The sequence below is a fragment of the Lineus longissimus genome, chromosome 2 (genome assembly GCF_910592395.1).
Source record: "Lineus longissimus chromosome 2, tnLinLong1.2, whole genome shotgun sequence".
In the NCBI taxonomy this organism is placed as follows: Eukaryota; Metazoa; Nemertea; class Pilidiophora; order Heteronemertea; family Lineidae; genus Lineus; species Lineus longissimus.
Window position 1 is genome coordinate 9,293,146 of NC_088309.1, and position 11,913 is coordinate 9,305,058.

Below are 11,913 nucleotides of genomic sequence, written 5' to 3' on the forward strand. Positions count from 1 at the left end.
AGAATCCACATCCCTCAGATGACCACATTAACTTGAGTTACCATTGAATGGTTCATAATCAGTATGAATCCACATCCCTCAGACGACCACATTAACTTGAGTTCCCATTGCATTGAATTGTTTATCACCAGTTTTAATCCTTATCTCACATGATGATCACATTAACTTGAGTTCACATTGAATGGTTTATCACCGAGTATGGGCGGTCATCCTAAACAGTGTCCACCAGCGTCCCACTAGCGCCCACCAGCGTCCACCAGGTTTAAAGTCGGGTATAAAATCATCAAAATAAAATTTAGTAGCCATAAACGAAATAAGCACAACGTAAAAAACACATTTTCTGAAAATTTCATGACATTTGGGTGTAATTTGGTCTCCGAAGTTGATGTTAGGCTGCTTGTAGGGGGATTTCTGCTCAGGCATCATGCTGGAGCATTTTTTACAAATTACAAATTACAAATTACAAAAGTTTATTGAATCCGTATAAAATTTACATTTTACATGGGACGAAAATACAATAAACAGTGCAGTGCAGAGTAGAGAGTCAGAAGAAAAGAGAGCAATAAGTAATAAAAGTAATCAAATAATACAGAAATTACTTAAGAGTGCAAGAGAGTTGGTGGGCATTATTACAATGATTGCAGCAGTATTTTTAATAATTATAGAGCTTTCCTCACCTGAAATGCTAGATAACAGAATTTGCTGGTGAGGCGAGCTACATTGCCTTCAGCAGTTAAAAGATATAATAATAGATTTCTATTTGAAAGTTCATTTGTTAACCCAATTCGAGTTTTGTTCAAATATTTATCACGAAGGTTAGAGAGCAAAGGGCATGAACACAAAAAGTGAGTCTCATCTTCAGTTTCTTTGATTCCCAATGATAAACAGTGAGGGCACCATCTCTCATCCCTGGGGATAATAGGACGAGAGTAGCGGCCTTTCTCGATTAAAAGACAATGATTACTCAGTCTTAATTTGGTAAAATGGGACCTGTGTTCCATATTTTGAATATCATCGAGATAATTTTCGTAGCAAAATCTATTTTTAAAAGCTACATATGTACAAAATTTCCCCTCATTTAAATCAATGTACTTCTGATAGAACTTTTCAAACCAGAACGATTTATAACGCTCCTTCATATGTTCCTTGATTGTTTTAGAGGAGATGTCTGGGTTACATAAATCAAAATTTATTTTCTTCGACAATTCCTTATAAAAAGAGAACCAGGAGTAAAAGCCCTTGGAGTGTAACAACTTTGATTCAGTAAAAGCATCTTTTAAAACTGGATTGTCAGTATTATCTAGGTGTGTGTGGTAATTATAGATTTTACATATTATATCAATCCCAATAGGGAATCTCCCAAGTTCGCTCATAGTGGGAATATTACCAGCCTTTTTATTTACACCGAGAAGAAATTTGCAAAAGCTAATATTAACATGTTCAATGACAGAATCATACCACTTCTGCTCAGTGGACCAGACTCCATGAAACTTGCCTTTCCGAAGATCTTCGGCCGACCAAATTTCGGCCCCATATGTACAAATGGGAGATATGAGTTTGTCAAACAAATTTAATCCACTTTTGGGGTTGATCCCAGTATTACGTAGGCAAGCACGTATACTAAATAGAGCCTTCTTAGCTTTACAAGAAGCATTTATTTTAGCATTTGTAAAAGACCCTGAAGAACTCAATACGACTCCCAAATATTTATAAGAAGTGCAGTTCTCCAACAAGACACCCTTAAAAAAGAAAGAATCTTTACCTACATGTCCATTTCCACATAGTTTCATCACTTTCGTCTTCTTTATATTTATCTCTAAATTCCAAGTATTACAAAAAAGTTCAAGTTGTCTTAACATTGAGTGAAGGCCCTCATAGGAGATGTTGATGCTAAAAGATGAATTGGAACTTAGCCAGGTGAACCATGAGGATGAAGAATATCCTGGGCAAAGCTGACCCGTGTTTAGCAGGTCACGACAGCTTTTAGACTTGTGACCCGTGCTACGACAAGAACAAAAGTTTAAATCAATTAGGAGCTCATAAATCTTGTGGCCGAATCAGTCCTGGCTGCTCCATCGTGTTGACAACATAATGAGGGAGATGAGGCAGTCACAGCCAGGCCAAATCAGTCCTGGCTGCTCCACCGTGTTGACAATATGGTGAGAGAGATGAGACAGTCACAGCCAGTCCAAATCAGTCTTTGTAGGCCACCGTGTTGGCAACATGATGAGAGAGATGAGACAGTCACAGCCAGGCCACATCAGTCTTGTTGGCTGCTTTGCCAAGTTGTCAACATGGTGAGAGAGATGAGACGGTCACAGCCAATCCAAATCAGTCTTTGCAGCTCCACCGTGTTGGCAACATGATGAGAGAGATGAGACAGTCACAGCCAGGCCACATCAGTCTTGTCGGCTGCTCTGCCAATTTTTCAACATGGTGAGAGAGATGAGACATTCACAGCCAGGCTGAATCAGTCCTGGCAGCTCCATCACCGTGTTGACAGCATGATGAGAGAGATGAGACAGTCAGGCCACATCAGTCTTGTATTGGCTGCTTTGTCAAGTTGTCAACATGGTGAGACTGAGAGATATGAGACGGTCACAGCCAGGCCCAAACAGTCCTGGCTGCTCCACCGTGTTGACAACATGATGAGAGAGATGAGAGTGAGACAGTCACAACCAGGCCACATCAGTCCTGGCTGCTCTGCCAAGTTGTCAACATGGGACAGTGGTGCTGCCATCTTGGAGCAACGAAAGTTGGTCTGAGAGAGGGCCAACTATTTTTGCCTACAACTGAATGATATTGTCATTGTCATTCAAATAAAAGTAGTTTTTGTGAAAGAATATTATTTGGACTAGTTAGAAATATCACAGTTTCAACAAATTCTTTGATAATTAGTCCACATTTGGACACTTGACCTCGCATTTCCCCATCCACGAAGTCAAAGGCCACTTCGTCTCGAAAACCTTCAAAAAAGGGGCATCACCCATCAAAATAATTTTTTTCTTTTTGTCTTTCGCTGACCCATTAAAAAGATTATAATGCATAATATACTGCAATTTCTTTTAAATATATTGAAAGACAAAGAAATGCCAGCCCACCAAACTTAGAGGGCCGCTGTCCACACTTCCGTCCACACTTTCGTCCACAGTTTACACCTACCCAGAAAAAGCACAAGAACGAATGAATACTAATTATGATCAGATTATATGACTATTTAATTAGAAAAGGTGATGCATGAAAAACACAAATATGTTTATTCATTTCCTTGAATAAGCTATAGATTGTTTAATACTAAGTAAAGAACACTTTAGTGACAATAAATATAAAATTATCAACTCAATCAACGACGACCACAACGACCAATTACCAATGCACAATCTGTCAATCAATATTTGTTGACAAACACAAAAGGCCCACAAAAATGCACATGTCAGTGGTGGGACACTTTTTGAGGAAATATAAATATTTCCCCAAAGAAATCATGAACGAAAACGAAATCAAAATCCGACCATGGAGGTTGGGAGATACCCAAGGAGTCTGTGAGGTGATGAGGGAAGGAGTGATGAACAATGTATGGCCTTACTACATGCTCATGGTGAGGAAGAAGTTGACTCTGGTCTGTGTTCTGGTGGCTGCTTCCTTTGTCCACTGGTGCTGGTCAGATGGTGTAATGTTCACCCTCATGGCATTGTTTGGCATTTACCTCTTCCTATACTTATTGCTCCTGCTATTGGGACAGTTCTATTACTACTACTCATGCACTGATCTGTGGGACATTCGAAAGTCGTTTTTCTCAACTGACCATTCTGGTTTTTGGGTTGCAGAAGTCTGTGATAGAGCGATACCAGGATCTCAAGAAAATGGACCGACCAACTCTGGTGATACCACAACTAATAACGTGATAATTGGCATCATAGCAGTTGTACCAAAGACGTCTGATTTCTGCGAAAATTTGAACATGGCCAAGGAACTCAATCGGGAGCGGAGCAAGGTTGCGTGGCTTCGACGCCTCACAGTTTTAACCCACTACCGCGGTTTAGGAGTTGCGCAAAAACTGGTTGAGGAGACTATATCATTTTGCAGACATAAGGATTTTGATCGGATTGATTTGATAACGACAGAAGGACAGGTCGCTGCACAAAAGCTGTGGAGGAAAGTAGGCTTTAAGTGCATGGGCTTCCGGGCTTATCGATATTTCAAATTTGTCAAGATATGGACGTATGAATTCTCATTAGATTTGAAGAAAGAGAAGTGATTGTGATGATCTGTGTCATCGTCTCTCGCAAGCAGACCTGAGCAGATGATTAGTCGCAGCATCTGAGCATAGGCAGGACACACACCAGTTAGTATGGGCGGTTATTACCGCAAATAAAGACAAACCAAAGCAAAGACACTTGTGTAGCATATCAAGGACACGTAGATTGATACTCCTATGTGTGCCACATCAAAGACATCTAACGATGCGAAGTCAACAGACGGCGCCACCGTCTTGGGAAAAGTAAAAACGACATCGACAACTTCAGGTTTTTGTTGATATAAGCGACTAGCGGGAAAATGCACATGTGTTGTTATGTCACTATTGCATCTATTCGTAGTAGACTGTCGTATTTTGAGATCCCTTTCTTTTCAACATCATCAATCATACTAGTATATCATAACCATGGATAGAGATAAGTTAGAAAACTGTGTCAACCTCCTTCAACTTTTTACTTTTCCCAAGACGGTGGCGCCGTCTGTTGACTTCGCAGCGTTATCTTTGACGTGGTGTATGGTCCAGAGAGGTATTGCCTTCATGTCTTATCTGTGCTGTGTATGGCTCATGAAAACAACTGTCCATCCCAAAGAGGTTGCGGTCTAGTTTTATCTATGCTGTATCAAACAAAAACAAAACATGCATTCCAGAAGTCTTTGATGTGGCACACATAGGAGTATCAATCTACATGTACGTGTCCTTGATATGCTACACAAGTGTCTTTGCTTTGGTTTGTCTTTATTTGCGGTAATAACCGCCCATAAGTTGGAGTTCAGGTCAAATTCCATTTGCATTTGAGAGACAAGGATGTGTTGGAAAACCTACGTATCACACTGAACATTTGTGATCCGGCATCACACCAAATTGGGGAGTTTGTTCGCGAAATCACTGACAATGCAGTATAAAGTCATGTCAGATTTAGTCCCAATTCCAGGTTATGACAATTGTATTCTATTGGCTCAGTATACAGTTATGAAAATTGTATTGATGTATTCTAGTAGTTAGTACAAGATGGCTGGAGTCAGCACTTGACAATGTTTTGTACATTATTTCTTTTCAGAGCGTCTGCTTGTTCTGCAGTCCTTTCAAGAAGTCCTACTGGGATGAAAGGGCAAATCCGAGTTCCTGGGTCTGATGCAAAGAATGAAATGTGATGTTAATTTTTTAATGTGTTTCAAAAAATTTTTGAAGTGCTTTGAAAGAAATCTCAACTTGCTTGTTTACATGACTTGGTGCAAGTATTTGATATAGCTCAAAGCGCTAACTGCCACAAACTGCATGTATGTATTCATTGTTGTTCATATTTGTTGAACTTCTGACCAAATCATTTTGTGATTACACTGTGCAATATTTTTGTTTAGTTCCTTCGTATTAAGAGATGAAAGTGAATTTGTCATTAGAATCAAAACTATTGAAGTGATGTGTGGATGACATTTTCAAATCATAGATACACCATATGAATTATTATATGATATGATTGTTATAATAATGTAACTGTTGTAGTACAATAGGTTTTGTATCATTTACATTTTTTAACTTGATCTGGAACTTGTAATTGTAGTGTCTTTAGAAATTAGTAAATAACAGGTGGTCATACATTTGGGAACTTAAAAGGGGCTATCAATGTTTAATCAAGAATCAAATACCAGGAGTGGACAACAGCAGGGAAATCCTGGGCTAGTGCCAGTGAGACAGAAAGTGAGTCCACTATTTGTCCTTCACATTGTGTGCAATGCAGATGCCTTAAAGTAGCCATGTTTCAGCGGATGCTTTGATAGTATACTCTGTTTTAATATCAATATTATTGTTGTCTGTGATTTTAAGCTTCTTTTGCTATCAATATTGTAAGATTTACACTTACATTGTACGGTAATGTTTTATTGCCAAAATATTACAGTACCAAGTGGTCAAGTTTAGATGATATGGAGTCAGTGTATTCCAGTTGCATTAGTTTTGTTGATGAATTCCATATAGTATACCGCTCATACAGTATATAAAGTTTGTTGTTGTAAAAAAGGCTTGTTGTTTCTCTATCTGAGGTAAAGATGAGGTCACAATCCTTTCGATAAGACAAATACATTGACAAAGCCATTGTGGACTTCATTGAAGATTGCCGTCAAGACAACATGCCTCTTCAGTATCCACTTGATTCTGGGCCAGTTTAGCGATGCTTCCCCATGTCATCCCGCCATTTGCCTTCATTTCTTTTTCAAGAGACCGTCTCCACGTTCCTTTTTGACGACCCCGCATCTGCTTTTCTGTCCACTGTCCCAATGTACACTGAGCATTGTTATAAATGTATTATCCCGTGGCAGAGGACAAAGTCACAACCACTATGATTGGAGAAGACATGGTCACAACATTCCAGGGTGGGTTCAGCTGTAGAAAACTTTGACTAAGAATTTGACCTCTACACACCAGCACCTTTTGAAAATTGACTACAAAACCCAAAACTTATGATTTTATAATGCTTAACAGACAATAGAACACTCTTTGTACAAACTTATTTATTGCCATCGAAACATAACACAGATATCAATATTGACAAAATTCTGGTGTCTCTTGAGTAGTTAATTGTCTGATCCACACATGAAAACGGACCAGCAGGGGAGGCTTAGGATGTATATGAATCCTGTACTGCCTTTGACATATTCCAATGGTAAAAGCTGAATACCTTGCTGGGACACACTGACAAAGGCAATGTACACCCTCCGAATTAAGCAACTTCTCAATGAAATTAGGGAAGAGGCACATCTAAACTACTCTCCGAGCTGATAATTGATACTCGAGACTACAATCAGTAGTAGTTATGAATGGCATTCACCCTTGTAACAACTTTAAAAAGTCCAAAACCTCCTAACAACTGAATATCAAACAAATAAATACAAATGGCACCAATTATGAATTGATATAAACTTAGTCTTCAATGGGACGAAACCTACTCTTCAGTTTCTGATATGTTACATAAAAACATGCAATTTATTCCCCTGGCCTATTTATAAAAAGGAACTGAAAATTACCAATCCTTCAATAAGTTACAAAACAATGTTACCAATATCAAACTGAAGCGATAACCAACTTTTACTGCAAATGAGCACCTTGCAACAATTCTAGATTCAATGTTCACCCTAACAATGATACACATCTAAAATCGAATATATGTAACTATATGACCATTAATTAGTATTTCGAGGTTCTCCTTCTGTGTATTCCTTGGCTATAGATCAATGTTTGTAGATGAGTGATTTTGGTGGCTATGAAGACACAAGGCCTGGAAGCAGGTATACATGAAAAGCGGCAGCACTAAATTGTCTATTTGGGTAGTGAATGCCTCCAGTAGTGATGTCAGGATGATGGTTATTATTATGGCTAGTAAGTGGTCCTCATACTGTGGCAGAATACCTGAAACGGTAAAAGAAGACAGTGCAGTTGCGTGTTGGATGAGTAGGACAAGTGGGCCGAATGTGCCGACTTTGATTGGAACTCCAGTTGAACAAGAATCCTTCGAGTTACATGTACAATCGAAATCCACCCGTGTTGCTAAACTCGACAAGCAATATGGCAGCTCAGTAAATATGGTGCTACCCGGCCTGACTAACTCTCACTACTCAGAGGGTTGGTCAGGAGGGTAGCAAACAAATATCACCTGAAGTGGATATTTCTAAAGCACCCTCAATGTCAATGTAAGGACAACCTAAGGGGAAGATTTGCCTGTTGGATGCCACGTCACCCATTTCAGTACTGTTAGACGGAGTCGCCTTTAGGAACTTACCACATGAACACAATGCTACACAGAAGACAAGCTGGGTTAGCACAGCAGCTAATGTTCCTTCTATCGTTTTCTTTGTTCCTGAAAAATGGAGCAACCTCTCTTGAGTAACTCTGTAACAAAAACATACCATACACCTCGTCCCTTTCCAGAAACTGACCAAAATAAGTTTTACTGGCTTTCGAAACAAAGTCTGACTGGAGCATATGATACTTGATGTATCAGATTATTGCAGCTGTGTGATATAAGGCACAGAGCAAAGGGAACAACCGTTTTGGTTGTCATTCAATGAACATGGCAATCAATGTAAAGTGACTTGCCAAAGGGATGGCTCTAAACTAGAACTGAACACTTTTCCACACTTTTTACTAACCTGGCCAACGGCACCTTCCAAACTTTGATCCTATCACAGAAGCAGCGGTGTCACCAACACCGAGAGATATCAAACCACTGAACAGAGGTAATGGTGGGCCTGTTAGGAATGAAGCACAAAACACCAGTTAATATGTGGTCCAGCTGAAATGGTGGTAATCGTGGATCTGCGAGAACCAGGTGAGAATAAACCATTGTTTCATGTAAGAAAAGAACCTGTCCAACAGATGGGATACAATGTTGAAGTTTCAGCAACACTTAACACAAACTCATAAAGGAAACCTACCATGTGTAAATTCTAAGTTCTCTGGATACAGCCACAGTGGCAGTGAACAGCCAACTAGCAGATAAATATGTGTCAAGATCACAGCTCCTTGGTCCTGCCCGTCCAGGAAGATACCAAATGCATCGTCAAGAAGCTTTCCTAATGGGGGAATGTGTAGAATACGGATACACTGGAATGACAAATAACACAGCAAACATTTTAGAGGCAACATTATCTTTATCAAAACATTTTTCAACTTAGTCAAGGGTCATAAATCGACCACAAAAGTAACTGTACTGAGCAATAGAGGCTTCATTGGAGCCAACTGGTCCCGCAAAATAATGATACACATCTTATAAACAATGTAGATGGAGAAGTACAAGGCTTTTGGATGGGTTCAGCTTTATTATAGAATGTTACCTACCTCAAGGCATATAAAAATTGCAAGAGCAATACAGGATGAAAGCCGCAGCAGTTCAGGGTCGTAAAACAGCCCTGGGATGTAAATTGCCATGGCAACGATATGGAAGTATTTCCGAACAGCGGTTGAAACTCCAGCACTTTTGTGACTTGGGTGCATGTTGTATACCATCACTATGGAAACTGCTATCATTGTTCCCAGCAACCAGTACCCTATCAAAAAGACCTGGAACAACAAAAGATGGTGCAATGGAACCTCGCTTAGCAGACACCTCACTGCTTCTTACCTCTCTATTAAGGACACCCTATCTATATTAAAAACATTAGTTTTGGTATCGACTTTTTTCCATTCAACTTGACCTCTCTTATCAGGACGACTCTCTATCGAGGACAGCCATTGTCGATCCCGAGAGTGTTGGCCAATAAAAAGACACCCACCAATCTTGTTTCGGCATAGAAAGCATAGGCATTAGGACTTGGAGGGTTTCTGAGTGGCCATTACCTAAGCAGAAGTGTTGAAGTGTTCTTTGATAAAAGGCGAATGAGAAACTGATACACACCTTTCTTTTTCCAAAGAGATATTTAAAGAACCACACAAGCGGGTTTTGTCCGAGTCCTAACCAGAGGAGGGGCAAGGTCAAGGTAACAGCTATCACAGCAGCTAGGATGATAAACAGAAGAGGAGATCTGGCCGCTGGCGTCAATGATGGAATGGCACATATGACGGCAGCAGTGAGTACGATGATCTGTAATCGATAACCAACATAAATATAACATTTACACCAGAAACAGTTCTTTTTCAGCTCTTAATCTAAATATATCTATCCCACATAAATCTTTTCAAGACAGACAGAAATGAAAAGAAATGATATCAAACACCAAGTTGAACACAGATTTAGAGTAATACATGTATACACAAGAATAAACTTACCTTTGAAAAGTAAGAAACATCATTTGTTGCAAAGTCCCCAACTCCTGTTAATTTCAACTGAAAATTAAATAGAAACATGTCAACGTTTACATGTACATTAGATTAGTGTTGAATCATAGGTACCAGATATTGTGATAGAAAACTTGGCTTCAAAAGTTGGGAAATGCTCTGTCATTGGAAGACAGATAAAGATACATGTATAATTTGTACATTCACATGTACTTGGTGACACAAAAACTATCATAACCTTTTTATTTTGAATTAGCTTAGTATTTGCAAGCAAATAGCAGAGAAAATCTCCTTGCTCTGAACTAATTCATTCTATCAAAACTAGATACAAGTATTTAACTTACCCTTAAGATGATCTCTATTATTGTTGAGAAAAGAAACAACGTAAACCCTTGAGACACAATCATGACCTCACCGACAGTAAAGCATTTTGGCAGACGTTGCAGCACCATGCGGATAACGCACATAAAAACGAATTGGCACACTATGATGAGAATGAAGAAGGAGCACCCTGGAAAGAAATTTAAAGAAAATGTTTGAGACGTGCATCATTCTGTGGCGGACTCACAAAGCTCAGCATTTCGAATATGGATAAATAAGCTGTATGATTGATTGACTGACTGAGTGACTGATTGAGTGACTGATTGACTGATTGATTGATGGATGGATGGATCGATTGAATTGATTGATTGATTGACTCATCAATTGATCATGCATCAATCTAGCTGAAACTATAAGAATAACTCACATTGCACAGTACCTGTCTGACAATTTGACATGAAGCACATCGCCATGAAGACGAGCGCTAGGTGAGCAGGTGACCAGAGATCCATGGGAGGAGGGAGCGTCATGGAGGGCTGACGCAGGTGAAGGTTACCAAGCGTTACAATGGAGGACATCACGATGACCATCATTAAGATAGACACGCCAAGCCAATATTCATCTGAAAGGAAATCAATCCCAATACAATGTTTATATGCAGTAAGTTCATATTTTAATCAGACAACAAATCAGAGAGAAAGACAGAAATGTCATGCTGTTAGTCAGCTGGTATGATTAAGTCAGTTGTGTAAAAATTACCCTCTCGGGTCATAAAATCTGCTCACCATTTACTTTGAAAGACTGCATCAGTAAACAATTGGTCAACAGTGCATGGTAGATGTAGCCAGGTTGGGCATTAGGCCTGAAAATAAGAATACGGCTATATTCTTTCGAAAAAGTGAGAACAGGTTCATGGCTTTAGAAGACAAAGAGAAGATCTCATGATCTATGCATAAAATGATTCTCTCAGAAGAAGACGAGTTCAAATATAAAGTCTTGTCACACACTTTATAAAAAGATGTACAATATAGGCCTAACTGGCAACTAATCAATGTCACACATCTCACCTCACATCCCAGCAATACTTTTTAGTAGCCTCCTTCCCAGGAGTGTTCAAAGATTCAAGAAATACCCCCATCAGTTGACAAATCATTAGTAACACTGCAAAAAAGAGGAAAATATACTATAATGAATATGAAAAACATCTGTTTCAGTCTCGGATGTACCAGGTACATGCTTGGCAACACTAAAACTGTGTCAGTGCTCCAGGAACTTATCCACTGAGAAGAGACCCATTACCGCATAATGGGCGGGCATTTTCCGCATGATTTTGCAGTATCAATTTTAATTCATCGTATTCAAGTCATGTCAATTTTACTGACCCATTTGTGCTATATTTACAACATTCCTTGCACTTTCCGAACATGACAACACTAAAAAAGCGTTTAAGAAACAGCTAGCAAGTAGCACAGCATTATCCAAGGCCATCATTTTTGGAATAAAGGGTGAACAATCGACTTTTTATGTTGGAAAATTCATGAAATTTGGAAAATTTCCCTTGTCCACCATTT

The 11,913-nt window shown here is 39.2% G+C and overlaps 1 protein-coding gene across 2 annotated transcripts; it reads right to left on the reverse strand.

The window, feature by feature from the left end:
• Positions 1-6,753: 6,753 nt before the first annotated feature.
• On the reverse strand, positions 6,754-11,902 carry LOC135483636 (dolichol kinase-like). Of its 2 annotated transcripts, none has more exons than XM_064764619.1 (12): positions 11,725-11,902; positions 11,410-11,503; positions 11,128-11,204; positions 10,782-10,964; positions 10,366-10,532; positions 10,013-10,069; positions 9,642-9,827; positions 9,086-9,307; positions 8,683-8,851; positions 8,398-8,496; positions 8,028-8,105; positions 6,754-7,657 (listed from the first exon to the last, which is right to left on the reverse strand). In XM_064764619.1, the coding sequence occupies exons 1-12, from the start codon at positions 11,831-11,833 to the stop codon at positions 7,473-7,475; spliced, it is 1,626 nt and encodes a 541-aa protein (XP_064620689.1). In that variant the 5' UTR covers positions 11,834-11,902; the 3' UTR covers positions 6,754-7,472. The 2 variants fall into 2 exon arrangements, with proteins under 2 accessions (XP_064620689.1, XP_064620688.1); XM_064764618.1 differs by having other exon boundaries at positions 10,770-10,964.
• Between the last annotated feature and the right edge of the window lie 11 nt (positions 11,903-11,913).